At 47.9% G+C, this 21655-nt stretch overlaps 1 protein-coding gene across 1 annotated transcript; it reads left to right on the top strand.

Annotated features, from left to right (window-relative positions):
- The first annotated feature begins 4993 nt into the window (after positions 1 to 4993).
- Positions 4994 to 19491, top strand: PTGER2 (prostaglandin E receptor 2). Its single transcript, XM_062204587.1, has 2 exons — positions 4994 to 5839; positions 18483 to 19491. Exons 1-2 carry the CDS (start codon positions 4994 to 4996, stop codon positions 18723 to 18725), a joined length of 1089 nt encoding a protein of 362 aa, XP_062060571.1. The 3' UTR covers positions 18726 to 19491.
- The last annotated feature ends 2164 nt before the right edge of the window (positions 19492 to 21655 follow it).

The raw sequence follows: 21655 nt of genomic DNA, 5'->3' as shown, positions 1-21655 counted from the left end.
TTCAGTGGAGTGATGAAATCCTTGTTTAGGATCCTACAGAACAGATTGTGCTCCTAAATCTCCATTTGAAAAAAATGTACTTATACACGCAGGAAACAGAAAACAAAGGTTTCAATTAGTCTCTGAAAAGGCAATAACATAAATAGAATTATCAACAAGAATGAAAGTCGGCTTCCTCCCCATCCTGTTCTCCTCCTTCCTGTTTATCTTTGCTTTCTTTTGAAGAATGACCTACACGGAGTAACTTGCTGTCCACTGTCCTCTGAGGTTATGGGTAGAAACAATGAAAACTATGAAATCTGGACACAAAGAAGTGTGCTTCAGAGTTCTCCAGAGCAACAGAACCGATATGTGTCTGTGTTACATAGACTGTATCTTACATAACAATATGACACGGTCACGTATTGTTTAACAGAAGGGAGATGCTCTGAGAGGTGCATGGTTAGGTCATTTTGAGATTGTGCAGACATCACCAAGTGCATTTACAACAACAAGAACGGCTATAAAATTAATCTCATGAGACCACTATCATATCTGTGGTCTGTTGTTGACTGAAATGTCAGTAAGGGGTCCATGACTATATATATATATATATATATATATATATACACACACATATATATATATATTATGTGTGTATAAATAATTATTCATATTTATTATAAAGATATGTAATATAACCAAATATACATTATATTAAATTTATAATAAATGTGATAATTAGTTACCTCCAGATACATGCCCTATAACTGTATGTAGGTATATTATAATTCATATAAGTACATCTAAAGATATATAATGTCATTGGAATATCATTCCAATTCTTTCCTGACATATACTATACAATTATGCACAGACATGTATGATAACATATATAGATATACATCATACAACATATAATTATATATACTACTACATACGAATACCATGCTTATTATAAAGTACTAGCTCCCATGATTCTGCAGGCCGAGAAGTGAAGCCACTCACCAAGTGCAAGTGAGAGGCCCAGCAAAGCTGCTGATACAGTGGAGGATCCAAGAAACAAGGAGTCTGTGGTACAGATTCCAGTCCAGATCTGAAGGGCCAGGAGCCGGGAGCACGGAGGGCTGGAGAAGATCTGTGTCCCAATTCAGGCAGCGAGACTGAGAGCAAACCCCACCTTCCTCCATCTCCTGAGTGCTAGTCAAGCCCCCAAGAGACGGCCCAAGACCCTCACCTCGAGGACAGCCATCTGCTACTCCATCTGCCAACTCAAACACCCAACTCTTCCAGAAACACCCTGGCGGACACACCCAGGGATAACCTGCGGTCGACTCTCTGGGCATCCTACGGCCCAGGCGAGCTGCCATGCACAGTGTTCCCAAATGCAACAGCCCCACAAGCAGGAGCTGAAAAATTAATGAACAAAGCCCTCTTCTTCCATTCGAGAACGGAGGGTGTTTATCCATTTTCTAACTCTAGCGTCTGTGAGAACCGAAATTGTGTTAAGATGCCGAGACTAAAATTAGAAAGAGAAGGCAGCGGCTTTTAAACTACAAAGTGAGGGCAACTGACAAACCAGATACAGCAGGACTTGGCCTCCCGGGAGGGAATCTGTGCCAGGACCAGGGATGGCAAATGAATCAAGCCTTCGGGTCGGGCATCTGGCAGCATGGAACCCTGCAGGACTGCTAAACCAACATTCACAAGCGCCCTTCCAAAAGTTCGTGAAACATTTTATTTCCAAGGTTTTATTTTGTGCACTTTTTAATCCACACATAGTTTCTTTTCATGCTACACACTGCCCATGAACTTTTGAAGATCCCTGCTGTGTGTGTGAGTGTGTGAGTGTGTGTGTGTGTGTGTGTGTTGCTCTGTCCAAATGCTGGAAACAAATCAAAGAAGTGATTGGAATCTCTGGCAGCAAATGAAGCTAAGCATCACAGTAGAGTAACTGTCAGGGCCCTGGTCCCCAGCATCCACAGGATCCCACTGTTCTTTTTTTTTTTAAGATTTATTTATTTATTTGAAAGTCAGAGTTACACACACACACACACAGAGAGAGAGAGAGAGAGAGAGAGAGAGAGAGAGGTCTTCCATCAGCTGCTTCATTCCCCAATTGGCCACAATGGCCGGAGCTGCGCTGATCCAAAGCCAGGAGCCAGGAGCTTCCTCCAGGTTTCCCACATGGGTGCAGGGGCCCAAGGACTTGGGCCATCTTCCACTGCTATCCCAGGCCACAGCAGAGAGCTGGATCAGAAGAGGAGCATCCAGGACTAGAACCGGCACCCATATGGGATGCCGGCGCTTCAGACCAGGGCATTAGCCCACTGTGCCACAGCGCCAGCCCCCCACTCTGTTCTTTCTCTTCACATTGCATCCCCATGGGTGAGGCAGCCTCAAGGCCAGCAGGCACTTCACACCCGGACTCCAGGCTGCAGGTGCTCGGACCCCTCCCTTCCATTCAAGACCTGCTTCCAGGGACCTGAGATCACGGGAAACTCCCTTCTCGAATGTTGGCCCAGAGCTCAGGCCCAGGGCTCCATGCAGGTTCCCTCCCCAACCCCACCAGCCCAGGGTCAACTGTGTGATCGGGATGCCTATCTGTGGCCCAAGGGGAGGCTTTTTGGGAAGAGGGAGGTCATGAGAGGCTGGTATGTGCACATACCTCTGGGCAAGTCTCCCTCGTGCAGGCCTAAGTTGGGTGGAGGCTGGGAAGAGAAAGGGGGAAGCCTCAGGGGTGAGGGTTTCTCATTGTACTCTCGCTCTGATTCCCACCACCACCAAAAACCAGGGGCAGGCCTGCTACCAGACACCCACCCAAAGGCAAGCTAGAGATCAACATGCAGGAAAGGTTCAAGGGGAGTTTTTCTTGTGAGAACCTTTATGAAAACAGAAAAGACAGAAAAACATTTGGAAAAGAAGCATTCAGCAAATTCTGGGACTCAAAAATCCCTCATTCAGTAGTAAAACTGCAGCGAGAGGTTATGCTACATAAGCCAGTTCCATGGCACGCTCCTACTGAACAACACTTTTGGTTCACATCATTTTCCGGTTGCTTGGAGTGAGATGGGAACAGGAGGGGTGGAGGAATAACCAGCAATGAAAGGCTGTAGTTAAGATGATGCTCATTTGCAGTTTGCAGCCTGAAAGGAAAACTGTAGGGGTTCAGATACCTCCCAGCGGGGAGCAGGGACCGTGCTGGGCACAGCAGGTTAACCTGCAGCCTGAGATGCCTGCATCCCATATCGGAGTGCTTGTTCAGTCCTGGCTGCTCCAGCTCCCAGCTAATGCACCTGGGAAAGCAGCAGGTGATGGCCCACGTACTTGGGCCCCTGCCACCCACGTGGGGGTCTCAGATGGAGTTCTAGTCTCCCGGCTTCTGAGGCCATTTGGGGAGTGAACCAGCAAATGGAAGACCTTTCTCTCTCTGTCTTTCCCTCCCTCTCTGTCACTCTGCCTTTCAAATAACTAAAATACATTTTGAAAAGAAAAGAAAAAAAGACACTCTCCCTTCCAGAATCTATGCCATGCAAAGTTCAGGGCTTGAAAGAATGGCACTGGTAAATGGAGATAGGCCTGTGGGCTTCTCAAGTGACAATGAACTTTGCTTGCCCTACAGGCCAGAACCAAGGTGAGCTAAAACCAGGCAGAGGCAGCCAGCGGCAGCAAGGTGAGCTCCTCAGCAGGTGATCTGTCTTCTCCAGGCTCCCCATGCAGATCCTTCCACTTCCCAGACCTCCCCACGCTGTCTACCAAAGCACATCTTTCGCTTTTACAGTCAGCCCATTTACAAGATTCTACCAGTTTGTCAATAAAGCAGTCAGCAACTATTTCTACCGGCTCTGGTCCGAATGGAGCCACTTCCCACACCCTTCTCCAGGAACGGGTCTTCAGGATGGGCCTTGCACGGTTAGCCCAACGTGCAAGAGATCAGTGGCCAGAAGGCCTATCAACCCTTTCTTCCAACACTGAATCTAGAACAATGATGTACAGTGGTTTTCAAGCGGTGGCCACAAACAATTCTACATAATGACAAGGAACATTCCTCTTTGTGTTTTGTTTTGGCTTTTTCTCCCCCCCAATGGTTGCTTAAACAAGTGGTTATCCGTTAGGGTGTTGACATAGGAAAAGGCGAAACGCCAGCCACCGGGCGCCAGCGGCCGCGAGTCCAACAGGCGGCGGCTCGGTGGCGCGCGGGCCGCTTCTGTGCTCGCGTGGGGCCAGCTCTCACTTCCTCCCAACTCCTGTCCCGCCCTCTTCACGTATCTTCCTGAGTATGCAAAAAAAAAAAAAAAAGTGTGAATAACCGTAGCGATTTTACTTTGAGCCATCTCCCGTGGCAGAGCTCATGGGACTGGTTCCTCCTAGCCTCTCGGTCGTTGGGGGAGCCGCGTTGCTCTCCTGTGGCCTCCGCCCACTGTGCACCCTGCGCAGACCCCTCAAGTGTCGCCGGCGCTCGGCTGAGGCTGGACCCGACCTAGCCCAGGTCAGTCCTCCGCGCGGCTGCCAGCACCCGACCCCGGCCGCCAGCCGCCCTCAGCTCCCGGCGCCCCGCAGATCGCACGCGCCTGCCCGGCGCTGTGCCCCGCGGGTGCTCGGAGCCCACCCTTCCCCATCCCCGCCCGCGCGCCCCGGGGACTCGCAGCGCCGGGGCGAGGGTGACGCGTCCCGCCTGGCCAGCAGCTCGCGGGAGCTGGCCTTCTGCACGCCCGGGACACCACTCCCAGGCCCGCCCCGGACGGCGCGGGGGCGAAGGCGGAGGTTCCTCTCGGCGCGGGTCGCTGCCGCAGCCTGGACTGCGCTCGGATGCTGGAGACGAGCAGCCCCTGGAAACGCTGCGGGAGCCCCGGGACGAGGCGGCCCTGGGCAGGCGCTGGGGCCGGAAGGGGGCTCTGGATCTTGATCCCCTCTCTCTTCTCTTTGGGTCTCAGAGCGCCCGGCCTCCCAGACCCTCCCGCGCCCAGGTGTCGGCCGGGAGAGGAGGGCGCACCTCTCCACCGCGCACCCCGCCATGGGCAATGCCTCCAATGATTCCCGGCCCGAGGACTGCGAGACGCGCCAGTGGCTCCCCTCGGGCGAGAGCCCCGCCATCAGCGCGGTGATGTTCTCGGCCGGGGTGCTGGGGAACCTCATCGCGCTGGCGCTGCTGGCGCGCCGCTGGCGGGCGGACGCGGGGCGCAGCGCGGGCCGCGGGACCTCGCTCTCGCTCTTTCACGTGCTGGTGACCGAGCTGGTGTTCACCGACCTGCTCGGGACCTGCCTCATCAGCCCGGTGGTGCTGGCTTCGTACGCGCGGAACCAGACCCTGGTGGCGCTGGAGCCCGACGGCCGCGCGTGCACCTACTTCGCCTTCGCCATGACCTTCTTCAGTCTGGCCACGATGCTCATGCTCTTCGCCATGGCCCTGGAGCGCTACCTGTCCATCGGGCACCCCTACTTCTACCAGCGCCGCATCACGCGTCGCGGGGGCCTGGCCGTGCTGCCCGCCATCTACGCCGCCTCGCTGCTCTTCTGCTCCCTGCCGCTGCTGGACTACGGGGAGTACGTGCAGTACTGCCCGGGGACGTGGTGCTTCATCCGGCACGGGCGCACCGCCTACCTGCAGCTCTATGCCACCCTGCTGCTGCTGCTCATCGTGGCCGTGCTCGCCTGCAACCTCAGCGTCATCTGCAACCTTACACGTATGCACCGCCGCGCCCGCAGGAGCCGCTGCGGACCCTCGTCGTCGGGCAGCGGCCGCGGCGGCCCCGGGACCCGCAGGAGGGGCGAGAGGGTGTCGGTGGCGGAGGAGACGGACCACCTCATTCTCCTGGCCATCATGACCATCACCTTCGCCGTGTGCTCCTTGCCTTTCACGGTACGTCGTCGTCGCTCACTTCCCGCGCTCTTTACGCCGCCCCGCAAACTTCTGCCATGTTCCCACCTGGTAAAGATCCGAGCGCTCCCCGCCCAGCTTCAGCCTCCCTCCTTCCTCATGCAATCCAGGGAGCCGCTAAACTATTTCTTGCCACAGGCTACTAGGGACCCCTTGCAAGGAGCCCTTGGCCCTCCTCCAAACCAGCCCAGTCCCCACTCTGGAGTCAGTGCCCCTTTCCAACCGATGGCCAGCCTGGCCTGGGACCTTGCATGCTTACACGGAGATGACCTTGAGTTGCAGTTGGTGGTCTGGTGCCCCCCACCCTCCGGTGCTAGCTCTCCATGCTTTGCCTTGTGTCTCTGGCAGGACACCAGGTAGTATTCCAGCTACTCTGGCTGGCCCTGAACTTGGCTGTGGATGAGGAGGGTCCCTGTGGCAGAAGCTCCCAGTGTCCCTTGTTTGTCCTAGAAGTTCACCAAACATCTTTACACACTGGGGTGCACTTCTTTGTAGCCATGAATATTCCTAAGGTCTCCACACTGGTAACTAGAGGAATACACACTTGCTCTCCGGAACTCCTTGCTAAACTTTGGTGATTCCTCCAAAACAGGCTTTCAAAATCTTAAAAAAAAAAAAAAATCCTCTTGCTGGGTACACAGCAGCTTACAGCTGTCCAGTTGATAAAGCCACATTCGGGAACGGCTGCTCCATCTCAGGGAAGGAAGAGAGCTGCCCAGGGAACCAACGGCCAGGAGCCCAAGTTTGGGGCAGGGGGTGGTCTGGGACAAGCTCAGCAGTGGGTTCCATGATGCGGTGAGTCTGGGCCTCCTAACATGCCCATGGTAGCAGAGCCCGGGGTGTGTCTGAGCATGTGTTGGCCCCTTGCAGAGGCTGGGGACTGGGCGTCTGGGCAGCTCCTCTTTCTAATCTTCAGAAGCAAAACTGGCCATGCAGGGAGGGAGCAGTGGGCCTTAACCCCTGCCTAGCACAGTCTTGGGGAAAGGAATGGGATGGGCAGAGCCTGGCATATGAAGGAGTCTGCCTTGCAGAGGCTGGAGAAGCAACTGTACCCTACCTCCACCTCTGCTTCTGAAAATCCTGGTCTGTTCCTCTTCTGGGATGGAAAAAGACAAGGGTCCTGAAAGCCTAAGACAGGCCCCTCACTCCCTAGGAATGTCCTTTCTCAACTCCGCTCGCTTCTCCCTGCGCCCCACTGTCCTCACACGTCTGCCCCATCCTCCATTGGGACACAAGCTGGCCAACACCAGTGAGTTTCACTGTGACGAAATTAGAGGGCACACAGCTAAGTCGCCCCTGGAAACAAGGAAGCAGGCGTGTGGGAGGCTGCAGTGCACACCCCACCCCGAGCAGGGGAGCTTGCAACCACAATGCTGTGATGTAGAAACCAACCCTGCTTCGACACTTCTCTTTCCCCGATTTCAGTGCTGTGAGAGTCTAAACCAGTTCTGGGGGATCAGGAGCAGGATGTAGAACATGGATCTATGAAGGAATCTATCTTGGATGCCGCTAAGCAGCGGAACACAACTTGGGGAACATAGACCATTCCTTGCTAGGGGAGTGCATGTCTTATGCTGGTGGGAATTAGGCTGGTAGTTCTTGTGGTTTGATTGTCATTTGTGACACCTCCAGCTACCCAGATAGCTTAGGATCAGGCTGAAGGGTGACCCCTCACTTGTGATAAAGACCTATTCTCCTTTCCTAAGCCATTTAGAGGAAGCCGGCAGGGGGAAAAGGTCTCCCTTTGATCACGCCTGACCAACTGTGGAATCTTTGGTTTGGTTTTTAATAAGTGGCAGTGATTTTCAACAGGCCCCTGTTTTCATGTAAATGTTGCCCTTCATCATAACTCCATCATTGCCCTACACTGATTTTTAATTCTGCATACATACATGCAGGTTTTCCCCTCACTCATTTAATCTTCCAGCCAGGGGCAGCTCCAGGGCTGCCACCGGAAGGGGCTTCAAGGCGGGAGTGGGCTTAGAAGGGATGGGATAGGGGAGATCTGCTCTGAAGGGTGTTTTGCTTAGATTGCCTGTTTGTGGCTGGAGGGAGGAAGGCTCGGGGTGGGTGGTGGATTATGGGAGGGCCTTGTCTCTCCCAAGTCACTCCTTGGCAATGACACCATCAGCAAGTATTTTCTCAGTTCATGTCTGTGTATATTCATGGCAAAGATTCCCAAAGAGCAGGAGAAAACCCTGACCTGTGCGTAACCCGAAAGCTGTCTTGACACTATCATGCTACCCTATTCAGATGAGCCGCAGATAACGCAAGGCATCTCTTAATAAGGAAATCTCCCCATTGATGGGTTTGATTTTGCCAGTAGATGATTGCTACTCACTGCTCGCATCTCTTGTTTACGTAGCCTGTTATGAAGTGTGGCACAGTCCTGATTTACTCCTTGAGGGGCTTATCTGACAACTCAGAACTTGTGGCTACTGTTTGGTTCCTACATTCTATTAGTTCAGAATTCGAGGCATGTGCCTGGAGGATATGCATCCCCTGACCCACCCAGCCTTCTGTTCTATGTGGTGAATGCTAAAATCGCCCTCCGAAGTGACCTACACTAAGCTCCCACCCCAGGGAGGAATCATATCCACTCATCCTGCCCAGGAGTACCACTAGACAAAGCAAAGGCTTATGGCTGCCCTCAGAAATGCTCCTGTGTCTCTGGCAGGATGCACACGGTTCAGCAGAAATACAGTGTGATCCACATATGGGATTTCAAATTGTCAAAAGTCACATGAAAAATAAAAAGAAAGAACATTTTCATTACATAGGTCATTTAACCCACTAGATCCAAAATGTAATCCATTCAAAATGTAAGCCTTTGTAAAGTCCTGAGTAAGATATTCCAATTAGTTTTCTTATATCTTAGAAAATAGCAGCAACTACCCCTGTCTCTATCCATTCCTTCCACAGGACAACAGAGCTACTTCCTATGTTGCTCAAACATGGACCAAACCACTTGTCATCAGGGAAGGGACTCACAACCACGCCCAGCAGGAGGCCAGCCTATCCCACAGCGCTCCAGTAGTTGGGGAGAGGAGAACAGGGGATTTAGCACACCTGGAACAACTACCATCACTGGCAGTCTGGAATCCCTGCTTCCTCCAGGGATGCCAGTCTAAGGCTTGCAAAAGATTGACAAGTAAAACTATCAAAATATAAAACAAGGCCACACCCTAAAATGAGGTCAAGTTCAACTTCACATATTATCATCAACACCAAAATGGCTTATATTTTTGAGTGCTAATTTTTTACGTATCCTATTAGTCTCATAACGACCTATAAAAAAGCCAGTATTTTGATGCCTAGTGAACAGATAAGGCAAATAACATACCCTGGCTCTCACAGGTAGTGAGCTGTAGAGCTATGATTCACGGGCACTGTGCACTCAGCCACAATAGTATTAAAAAGAAAATACTCACTTCCGGGGTGACATAGAGAAGACTAAGCCAAGGTTTCATAAGAGAATTGTGGAGATGCTGTACATACTTGGGCCACTCCGCCTCTTGATTCCAACTTGCTAGTTTTACAAAGAAAATGGCAAAGGCGTTTTTCTCCATGTCAGTTCAAGGGGGCTGAGCCAGGGCCGAGTCTACTCCAGGTCAATGAAACAAAAGGCTGTGACTGAGGTTTGAGGAGATGGCTAAGGTAAATACTGGTGTACATTAAGAAATAATCAAATACTCCTCACGCAAAACATTCCCTTCGTACACATAAAACATTTCTTAAGTGATAAAAAAAAATGTGGTGTTCAGGAAATGACATTATTTTGGCTATCCAACATGAAATCCAGCATGGGACCAACAACGTTTTCCAAACTGTTTAGTCACCAAAGAGATATTGTATAAATTAGTAAATTCCTCCTTATGCTAATCAGCTGTTGTCATCATCTCACTGAGATAAATAGAAACTTTTTTTCTTCCCGAAATGGAACAGAACACAGGAACTATAGAAGACCTCCATTCTTGCTTCAAATACTGCTGTGTCTTCATTTCCAACCCATTTCAAGGCTCTTTCTGTCCACTTTACTAATGGTGCACAGCTTCCTGGTCATTTAAACTGTTTTCCACATGCCATTAGGATAATGTGCTTAGGCACTTTATTCAGTTCTAAAATTTCAAGAGTGAGCCACTGACTCATTCTCAAAATGTCTTCATCTTTAGAAATTCTTTAGGAATTTCTGATTAGGTAAATCTGATTAGTGGAAATCTGATCTGTGTGATACAGGACAAACTAAGTCAACAATGCTGGAGTTGCCTGTTCATTCTTGGTACTCCTTACATAAAAAGGAATATGAACAGGGGTAAAAACCTGAACATCTGCCAATTACATTCATGCAAAATACTATAATAACTTGGCAGGAATAAAAGAGAAATCCAGAAATTTTATTCCTAACCACAATGGATTTTGCCTGGTGATATTTTCAGTAGTTGTCTGTGAACAGTTTTAGATGGCCTTTATCATTCGAGCATCGTTAGTGATGTGTGTGGGGATTGCTGCGACAGTTCCCATACACATTACCTTTTAAGAGAAAGTTCCTCTCTAGGAGTGTTTTCACGTGGAACCTTCTCCTTCACCATTAGATAGTAGCAAATGGTGACTGTGAATAAAGTCACAGCCCCACTGGTTTTTAAACCATAGACAGCAAGGACTGTCTTTTTCCCAGCAGAGAATCTGTGTGGGGCATCAGTACCTTTGGCTCAAATGGGTCTACACGACTGTTTTAGGTACTTTTGACCAGGCCCTTGGCTCAAGGGAAAACAGCTTTGGGAGATGGCGTTTGTCTCCTCTGGCAGGTTCAGAGCCTGTCACAGTGTTAAGTTAAAACAAAGAACAGAGAAGGTGAGACACGGTGTTTGAGAAAGGCCATACATACAGCTCCTTCCAGCCGCCTCCAGTTAATCTGCAACCTGCTCTGCTCGGCTGGCTTCTCCCGCCCTGTCTTGCAGCCCGTGAGTGCCACTCCCCACCTTACCTTCAGCTTGGGTGCATGGTGCCTCTGTTTCTAGGGTCAATATGCACCAGGCTCTATTATTTTGCTGCCTATAATGACTCTTAACAAAAGCCTGGCCTTAAGAACTATGCAGTTTGGGAGATCAGGAGAAGCACCTGGCTCCTGGCTTCGGATCAGCGCGATGCGCCGGCCGCAGCGGCCATTGGAGGGTGAACCAATGGCAAAAAGGAAGACCTTTCTCTCTGTCTCTCTCTCTCACTATCCACTCTGCCTGTCAAAAAAAAAAAAAAAAAAAAGAACTATGCAGTTGAGACATACGAGGGTAGTTTGGAAAGTTCATGGAAACACGACTTGCAAGGTTAAGTATATTTGGGGGCAAAACATTTTGAAATCTATGCCTATTTTTTTTTCATTGGATGCATTGCCTACAGACATTTGGGAGATGACTCATGTGTGTGATGGGAAAGTGTGTTTAGGGAAGGCAGAAGCTTCCTCTAGACCAGGTTCTGAACCTATGCACGTGGGTCTTTGTGAAATCATTTGCAGGGCATTGTGTTTACATACATACTGTGCAGATGGATCTCAGAGTCTATCACTTAGTTTTCAAAGGGTTTGTGCCAGCATCCTGGAATGTAGAGGCCTGAGCTCTAACCTCAGCATTAGCTTTTTTTAGCTTTTTTTTTCAATGCTTGCTTTTTATTTTTTTAAAAAGATTTATTTATTTATTTATTTGAAAGTCAGAGTTACACACACACACACACAGAGAGAGAGAGAGGTCTTCCATCCACTGGTTTCACTCCCCAATTGGCCACAATGGCTGGAGCTGTGCCAATCTGAAGCCAGGAGCCAGGAGTTTCTTCCAGGTCTCCCACATGGGTGCTGGGGCCCAAGGGCTTGGGACATCTTTTAATGCTTTCCCAGGTCATAGCAGAGAGCTGGATTGAAAGTGGAGCAGCCAGGACTCAAACCGGCGCCCATATGGGATCCGGCACTGCAGATGGCAGCTTTACCCACTATGCCACAGTGCCAGCCCCAACATTAACTTTTTGTGTCTCCAGTTCTGAGGAGCATGAAGCATTGGATTTTCTACCCATGCCCCAGGTTTTCAGGGAAATGGGCTGTGTTTCTCTCCACCTACAGCCCCTCTGATCCGGGGACAGGTGTTTGTGGAAACCATCATGGTGAATAGTCTGCCCTTAGAAGTCTGTTTATTAAAGAATGAATTACTCAGAGCCTACAGCCAGGACACCCTGATGTCTTTCAGGAGGCAAATAAACATGTAACGATCTAGGCCTGCAGTTTAATTGTGGAAACTCATGGAAGATCAAAGAAGCCCCAGAGAAAGCCAAGCACAGGAGTACTTCAGAAACCTCACAGAAAAATGGCTCAAAAGACAAGTTTATTTTGATGCAAGAAGTTTTGAGATCTATGCATAGTTTTTTCATGACACACATTTATATGGACTTGTTGGAGAGCCCCTTGTATGCATGGACTTCACAATTTTTGGCACCCAAACTTTTCTCTTAATTCCATCTTCTGTGGACTTTTAGGAGTACCCTAATAGGATACTTAGAAATTGCTGTGGTTTTTCAGTCTCTAAATAGAAACGGTGGTGTCCCTAAGACTTTGTGGCACATTTGAAGAGAAGTCTCCTCCAACTACATCATTTGGTCAGTCAGTTGTGAATTTCATGTAAAGTTTTACATGACAGAATTTTTTATACTGATGGCTAAAATGGAAATGTGGTTCCCACTGCTTCTAAGTTTTGGTTTCCTCCTACATAAAGTGGGAAACATAATACTTCACAGACTTGTACAAGGATTAAGTAGAAAAAAATTATACAAGGGTTCCTTGTGAAGTTCATAAAAATTGAACTAAAAGAAAAGTTTCCTTTGGTGCAAAACAGTTGAAACGTGCATGCAATTTTCTCCTAATACCCATTTTCATGGACTTTTTGAAGATTCCTATAAATGGCACAGCACCATACCCAGCACACAACAGGGATTTAATAGATGTTAGCTGTTATGTCCAGAATATTCACTTTTTTTTATTCTTTTTTTTTTTTTTTTTTTTGACAGGCAGAGTGGATAGTGAGAGTGAGAGAGACAGAGAGAAAGGTCTTCCTTTGCCGTTGGTTCACCCTCCAATGGCCGCCGTGGCCGGCGCGCTGCGGCCAGTGCGCACCGAAGGCAGGAGCCAGGTGCTTCTCCTGGTCTCCCATGCAGGTGCAGGGCCCAAGCACTTGGGCCATCCTCCACTGCACTCCCGGGCCACAGCAGAGAGCTGGCCTGGAAGAGGGGCAACCGGGACAGAATCCGGCGCCCCAATGGGGACTAAAACCCGGTGTGCCGGCGCCGCAAGGCGGAGGATTAGCCTGCTGAGCCACGGCGCCAGCCCCAGAATATTCACTTTTTAAAAGAAACTCTGATTGGATATCAATGAATGAACTCTATTCTGGAAGTATAAAGTCATACGTTTGATGGACCAGGTCTAAATGGAAATGAATGAATAACTTTAAACCATTTCTGGTTCTAGGTATAAGGCTCTAAAGCAGTGGGGTCTCACTCTTGGCTGCGGGTTAGAACTGGCTGGGGGTTAAAGCCCCTGGCACCCACGTCTTAGTCTAGACTAACGAGGGTAGAGCGTCTGAGGGAGGGAACAAGCCATCAGGATGTTTTTAAAGCTCCCTAGATGAGTTCAATGATTAGCCAAATAAAGTCCTCATTTGCTCTAACATTCTGAACCCACTGAGTAGTTGCATTGAAGATCAGAAAGTAGTTCAAACAAACAGTACCCAGGCTGCTCCAAGATGAAGTTTTCCATGGGAAGCTGGTTCTATATAAGACAATGCTAAAATAGCACTCATTCTTGTCTGGGCCACTTGTTAGTGTCACACTAAGCTCTATATTCTTAGCTAAACTGTGTAGAGAAAGCATGCCCCCAAGGAAGTAAAGTTTGCTTGACTTGACTTACATCCGCACTTAGTATTTTTCTCACAGCAAATGTATTAATGGTATAGAGGAAAACTGTATACATTCTACCAGCCTCTGAAACTGAATTCTAAAATATCACTGACAAATCATGAATTAATTACCTTATATTCCTGTGCAAGTCTGGGCATTGACCAGTGTGATTAAGATGCTGCTTAGGATACCCACATTCCATATCAGAATTCCTGGGTTTGAATCCTGGCTCCACTTCTGATCCTGCTTCCTGCAAATGCACATCCTCAGAGGTGGCGATGATGGTCAAGTACCTGGGTCCCTGCACCTACATGGGAGATCCAGAATGGGTTCTTGGCTCCCAGATTTGTCCTGGCTCAGTTCTGACTGTTGTAGGCATTTGGGGAGTGAACCGATGGACAGAAGATATTTCTCTTCCTCTCCCTCTCCCTCCCTCCCTCTCCCCTTCAAATAAAATGAAAGTAAATAAGCAAAAAATTTAAAACACAAAAACAGGCTGAAGGGAGGAGGGGATGTTAAGGAACTGTTTTATGGATACACAGTTTCACTTTGGTCTGAAAAGTTCAGCAGACAGAGGTTGGTAATGGTTCCTGTTGTTGGTTTTTTTATGGTATTATCAATCACATTCATGCACAAGAAGAGACAGAGGAGAGTCCAGGAATACAAAGGCATGGCACATGGCACACATGCAGGGTCACATGGAAAGTGGTAGGAAGAAGGGGAGAGTGTAGGTCACGACTTCTGCTGGAAATTCCTTGGGGAGGGTATGGCAGGGTAAGCCATCTAGGATTGGTTAGTTCCAATAATTCTGGCAGGCTCTAAGCTATAGGATTGGTCACTAGATGCCTGATACCTGTCCTGGGATCACTGCCTTCTGGGACCACAGAGGTTAGTGCAGTCTGCGTATCAAAGACCTGCTCCCCGTGGAGCCCTGTTGCTGCCTCTAAGAAAGAGCTGGCCCCAGGAAGGGCAGTCTTTCCCCAGCCAGAAAGGTCCACACCCTGGAAAATGGCTACAATGACTTAGTTGTCATAAACCAAGAACAAACCCAGGATCCATCAGATTTAAAAAAAGAAAAAAACACGTAAAATCTAGGCAAAAGACAAGAACCAAAGGGGGAACATGGTAAGGTAGAAAACAAAGCTTACACCAAGAACTTCAAGACTCACCAAAGTATGTCTCTTTTATAATATTAATTTATTTATTTGAGAGAGAGAGCTCCCTTCCACAGTTCATTCTCCAAATGCTGGACAAGCTCTGGGAGCCTGGAACTCAGTCCAAGTCTCCTACATGGGCAGCAGAAACTCAATTACTTGAGTCATCACCCCTGCCCCCCAGGGTAGGAGGCTGCAGCTGAGAACTGTAGCTGACCCAGGCACCCTGGGCTTCTGAACCACTGAGTTAAAGGACCACCCCTGAAGTTTGTCTTATCCAACATAAAGAAAGAGTTGTATCAGCCACTGCCTGAAATGCAAATTTTAAGGAATTCTAAAAATTGCCCAACAGGGTAGATGAAAGAAAACAGCTCAGAATTGCTTTGTTCTCTAGCCCATTTTTCACTTCTCATTACTCTGTCAAGAGTCTAAAGTGATCAGGAAGGATGGCGTGGGCTATTCTCCACTGGAAACCTGACTCACCTTCATGTGTGACACCACAATGGTGAGCCCTGTATACACTGCCCATTGTGGCTGGCCAATTCGGTATTATGTTCTCTGGCCAAACTGATCACAAACTCAATGACAGACTTTCAACAACTCAGTGCTCAGTTACATATACACATGCATCTGCATATACATATGAGAGTGATTCCAAGAGTTCATTGAAAATAGGTATCATGAAAAAACTACACATGAATTCAAACTGGTTTTGCACCAAAATAAGCATATCTTTTAATTGCATTTTTCCATGCACCTGTGTGTACATATACAGATAGTCACTGATGCAGTTTAATCTGTTGGACTCATGTACCCCAGTTTCCTGAATTTCTAACCTCTAAAATCTCTCCTTTAACACACCACACTGTATACTTTGCATCCACAGTGGTCTAGCTGACAAGAAAACTTGCCTCATTGCACATCCCTACCTGACTTTCCTTTCCTCTCGAATTCTCCTTTTTTCCTTTCTCATCTGTCAAATCTTTTCTTCATTCTCTATGCCAAGATTCTCTGGCATAAACACCTAAGGCTGCCAAACCTTCCTGTAACTGTCTGAACATAAACAACCCAGTGATGACTACCCTTCCCTCTCTCCCTACAATTGCTGTGTATGTCCAATCGCAGTGTGCCCATAGAGTGAGTACCAGAGGCAAGGACACAAACAGCTCCCTAAGTCTCAGCACACCACCAAGAAGAAAGTCCCGGACATGAACAAGAGCCGGTTTGAAAGGATGAGCTGTGCACCTGGCTCCTGGCTTTGGATCAGCGCAGCGCACCGGCCATAGCAGCCATTTTGGGGGTGAACCAATGGAAAGGAAGACCTTTCTCTCTGTCTCTCTCTCTCTCTCTCACACTGTCTACTCTGCCTGTCAAGAAAAAAAAAAAGAAAAAAAGAAAGAAAGAAAGGATGAGCTGTGCTCTGCAAAGTGCCTGATCTGAGCCAACCATGTGCTGTTCTATTCTTTCAACCTCACCACAAAGTGGTGGGATTCTGTTGGAAAACCCTGCCCCACCAGTAAAGCTTTGCAGTGTGCAGCACGCTATTCTGAAGTCCTTCGCTGTGCAACAGGCCTGGATTTCACACACAGTGAGTGTTGTGAGTTGGAATTTGTGTCCTGAGTAGGCTGCTAATCAGCCTTGGATACCTGGGCAAGTCACCTAACTTTTCTTTTATTTGAGAGTAGAGTTACAGAAAAATAGAGGGAGAGACAGAGAGGTCTTCCATCTGCTGGTTCACTCCTCAAATGGCCTCAACGGCCAGAGCTAGGCCAATCCAAAGCCAGAAGCCAGAAACTTCTTCTGCATCTCCCATGTGGGTGCAGGGACCCAAGCACTTGGGCCATCTTCCACTACTTTCCCAGGCCACTAGCAGGGAGCTGGATTGGAAGTGGAGCAGCAACAGACTCAAATCTGCACCCCTATATGATGTTGGTGTGGCAGGCGGAGGCTTAGCCTACTACGCCACAGTGCCAGCGCCCATCACCTAACTTTTCTACACCTTGCTGTCCCCACTGGAGATGGTGAGATGTGGAGGAGTGGAGATGGTGAGAACTGACACCGTGGAGCACTTACTCTCTGAGCATTGTTCCAAGCTGCTTACAAGCACTGCTGCTGTCATCCTCCCAGAAGCCCTGGGAAGCAGGCATTGCTGCGGTTATGGCTTATCTGAAAGATCCAGCGAGACCTAAAGGGTAGTTTTCTGCCTGTGGTCCCAAAGCTGTGTACGGAGCTAAGATTCCCAGCAGGCTGTGCACTGGTCAGAACCCACATTCCCACGGACGGAGCTTTCTGGGTGGCATAGCCTCTTTCACTGAACTGAGCTAATGAAATCCCATCAAGCATTTGGAAATAAATGTAACGTGTTATGCTGAGCTGTCCTGAAGTTCACGTCCTCATCTGTTGAAAGGACATGATACTTAAGCTCTAGAGTGTTTGTAAAGACTAAGAATAAAGAGAGTTTAGCACCCAGCACAGTTGGTGATACCTGCATTAGGTTGGTTGATAAATGGAAGATTCTGGTCTTAGCATCACTGGAATTACTGATGTTCTATTCTAGTTGCCAAGAAGAGTTTATTCATTTCCCTCCCTCCCCAGTAACAAGCCTGGGACGTGTGCACAATGTTATTGCTAATTATCATCCACAGAAAGCAGGCTTTCATTGAGTCCAAGGGAAAAGAAAAAAATTTTTTTTTTTTTGACAGGCAGAGTTAGACAGTGATAGAGAGAGAGATAGAGAGAAAGGTCTTCCTTCCGTTGGTTCACCCCCCAAATGGCCGCCACGGCTGGCGCACTGCACCGATCCGAAGCCAGAAGCCAGGTGCTTCCTCCTGGTCTCCCATTCGGGTGCAGGGCCTAAGCACTTGGGCCATCCTCCACTGCCTTCCCGGGCCACAGCAGAGAGCTGGACTGGAAGAGGAGCAACCAGGACAGAACCAGCACCCCAACCGGGACTAGAACCCAGAGTACCAGTGCTGCAGGCGGAGGGTTAGCCAAGTGAGCTGCAGCACCGGCCAAGGGAAAAGAAGTCTTTATTATGTGAGGATCTATAAATGGAAGAAAGGTGAGATTTTGCTGTCCCACCTTCACCACCACTGCCACACACAAACCACAGTTTGCTTTTAAATCTTAAGAGAGGGGCCGGGCTGTGGCATAGCGGGTAAAGCCACCACGTGCAGTGCCGGCATCCCATATGGGCACTAGTTTGAGTCCCAGCTTTTCCACTTCCAATCCAGCTCTTTGCTATGGCCTGGGAAAGCAGTGGAAGATGGCCCAAGTCCTCAGGCCCCTGCATCTGCGTGGGAGATCCAGAAGAAGCTCCTGGCTTTGGATCAGCCCAGCTCTGGCCATCGCAGCCATTTGGGGAGTGAACTAGTGGATAGAAGACCTCTCTCTCTCTTTCTCTCTCTCTCTCTCTCTCTCTCTCCCTCTGCTTCTCAAATAAATAAATAAATCTTAAACAAAAAATCTTAAGAGGTTGCATAGGATCTAAACCTGCCCACTGCTGCATGTAAAACTAACACCATTCTCCTCTTGCCTTCTTACAGATTTTTGCATATATGAATGAAACTTCCTCCCGAAAAGAAAAGTGGGACCTCCAAGCTCTTAGGTTTTTATCAATTAATTCAATAATCGACCCTTGGGTCTTCGCCATCCTCAGGCCTTCTGTTCTGAGACTCATGCGCTCGGTCCTCTGCTGTCGAGTGTCGTTAAGAACACAAGATGCAGCGCAAACTTCCTGTTCCACGCAGTCAAACGCCAGTAAGCAGGCTGACCTTTGCGGACAATAGCTAAGGCGTGCTTAGTTCTGCAGCATCTGGAAGATCATTTTGAAACGACTCCTTGGAGAAATGCAGCAAGTTAGTGTGTCAACAAAATGAAGCTGCCCTGATAAAACGGGGTAAACAAGCATGTAAGCAGTGGATTGGGCTGCAAAGGTGCTGACGAGGCTCTTCAGGGAAGGTGTCAGAAGAATTTATACAATTTATCCTCAAGGAGCCCATGATGCGGCCTCTGGAGGAACAAGTGGCTGCCTTTAAGATCCAGTGGCCTTTTGATTTCAGCTTTCCTGTTGAACGACCAAGCGTGTGGTTTTGTAATCTGTTTAGTTCTTTAAATAGTTTCTGCCTTTTCTATTTTAATCTCCTATGCCACTACTGATATGAGCAAACATACGGTGTACAGTCAGACCTAACGAAGCTTCGTATGTGTTCTCTAGGAAGTCGCTGTGTAGAAGCAGGGAAGCAGCCAGGGCTGGACAGGCTGACGTCTTGGAGGAGTTTAATGGACCCTTTGTTTGGACAGTGAATTTGAAAAATCATTGGCGCCTTGGCTGTGCTGCTTGTCTGTGTGGGAGTCCTCCCTCGTCACTACGGGACTACTCGTGCCAGAGTGGGTGCAGGTGCTTAACATCAGTTTTGTTCACTCGTCTTCCAGGAGCTATGTGCATCAACTTGTCGGGTTATTTATTTCATAATCTCCATTGTACTCATATTAATCAAGAAGACTTCAGACAGCTTCCATGAGAAAGGAAATAATAAAAAGGTTGTTCAGAGAGTTAATTCTGATTAACACTCTTCATTCTATATTAGTTAATTCTGGGTCAATTATTCATATATATATATATATATATATATATGCATATGCCTATGTCTGAAGCCAAATATTAGGTTTAAAAACAGAAAAGTTTGATCCATTCTTTAGATAAACTGGAACTGGTGTAATGTTGAAATTGGGGCCATGATTAATATATACTTGATAAGATGACTGCTGTCTTTAATTAATTAACGTCTCTTTTTATTTAGAGAACATGGTTTGACTCATGTTATATAGGAAGTCATGTGACCATGAGTCATATCTTAATATATTTCTAAATGTTTGGCATGGTATAAACTCAGCATCAAAATATTTCAAGTGAATTTGCAGTGGTTAGTCATAGTTACTGTGTAAGCTCATCTGAAATGTTACAGAAATAAACTTCAAAACAGAATTTGAAAAAGGAACAGTATTTGAAAAACTTCAAATGATGTTTTATAGTTCATGCACATGTATGTATCTTTTGAATGGCAAAAAATAGGGGGAAACTAATTTTTGGAAAAATTGTATATTTAATTTGATAAGTTTTAAAAGTTTGGCTGCTAGATTTTTAAAGCATGGTTGCAGGGGCCAATGCTGTGGTGCAGTGGGTTAGGCTAATTGCCTGCAGCACCAGCATCTCATACGGGCACTGGTTCGAGTCCTGGCTGCTCCACTTCTAATCTAGCTCCCTGCTAATATGCCTGAGAAAGCAGCAGAGGATGGCCCAAGTTCTTGGACTCCTGCAGCCATGTGGGAGACGTGGAGGAAACTCCTGGCTCCTGCCTTCAGCCTGGTCCTCACTGCCTTGGCTATTGGGGAGTGAACCACTGGATGGAAGATATCTCTCTCTCTCTCTCTCTCTCTCTCTCTCTCTCTCTCTCTCTCTCACTTTCAAATAAAATAAATATTTTAAAAAGTGTTAACCTAGAGTTTTAAATATCCAATACAGTACTTGGTATTATAAGATTTTGTTCATTCATCTTACCCTTCTAGAATGATCTTTAAAATAGCAAAACCAACTTATTTTTGCAGAGTAGTGTTATAGGAGAGCTATCATTTTAAAAAGGGGAGGGAGTGGCCGGCACCATGGTGGTTAATCCTCTGCCTGCAGCACTGGCATCCCATATGGGCGCCAGTTCTGGTCCCGGTTGCTCCACTTCAATCCATCTCTCTGCCATGGCCTGGGAGAGCAGTAGAAGATGGCCTAATTCCTTGGGCCCCTGCACCCACGTGGGAGACCAGGAAGAAGCACCTGGCTCCTGGCTTCGGATCGCCACAGTTCCAGCCACGGTGGCCATTTGGAGAGCGAACCAACGGAAGGAAGACCTTTCTCTCTGTCTCTTCCTCTCACTCTCTGTAACTCTACCTCTCAAATAAAATAAATTTTTAAAAAAAGAGAGAGAAGGGGGATGTTAGTTTTTTCCAAAGTCTCATTGAGGTATTTACCCAAAACCATTTCCTGTAAGCAGCTATTAAGCTAGATAATCACTTAGAGTGATTCCAAACCAATCCAGGCATCATTTTATTTTGATACAATGTATGCCAAATTAGCCCTTACCCGAAAAAGAACAAATAGGGGCTGGCTCTGTGGTGCAGCAGGTAAAGTTGCCACCTGCAGCACCGGCATCCCATATGGGTGCCAGTTCCAGAAACATTGCCATCCCAAACCCACAGTGCAGTCCAGCCTGCAAGCCCAGAGCAAGGAGCACAAGTCAATCCACATCGCAGCGTTCTCCTAACTCGGTTACGCTTTTGGCATCCCACGCCGCTAGTGTCAGTGCACTTCGAAAGGAGGATTGTCTAATGTTAATGCCAAGTCAGCTCTGATTTTAGCAAAGAAAAACAACATATTCAGGCTCAGGATTTTGTAACTTTGAGAGGCAGAAGTAGAAAATTGGCTCTCACTGAGGCAGGGTTTGCTTATTTCATTCACTAAGTGGTAGCCTTGTCTAAGCATTTTTTGAACTTGGGAAGAGCCCCTCCTTGAGCCATTCAGATAACGACGCGGCCCTCTTCACAGAGAGTATTTTGTACATGAGCACTTGCAGTGCCTGCTCGTCCAGGCAGAGGCACAACATGAATGTTTGAGGACTGGGATGCTTTGCATACAATTTGAGTTTGTCCCTCTGAGGTTCATGGGTTG

This window comes from Lepus europaeus, chromosome 11 (genome assembly GCF_033115175.1).
Source record: "Lepus europaeus isolate LE1 chromosome 11, mLepTim1.pri, whole genome shotgun sequence".
NCBI classification, from domain to species: domain Eukaryota; kingdom Metazoa; phylum Chordata; class Mammalia; order Lagomorpha; family Leporidae; genus Lepus; species Lepus europaeus.
The sequence above is the reverse complement of the archived record's forward strand: the minus strand, read 5'-3'. Positions and strand labels throughout refer to the sequence as shown.

What these genes read in the sequence shown, in the direction of transcription:
- PTGER2 (XM_062204587.1), top strand. Translation starts at nt 4,994, where the DNA reads ATGGGCAATGCCTCCAATGATTCCCGGCCCGAGGACTGCGAGACGCGC. An exon ending in TGTGCTCCTTGCCTTTCACG is followed by an intron (nt 5,840 to 18,482) that starts GTACGTCGTCGT and finishes GCCTTCTTACAG; the next exon opens with ATTTTTGCATATATGAATGA.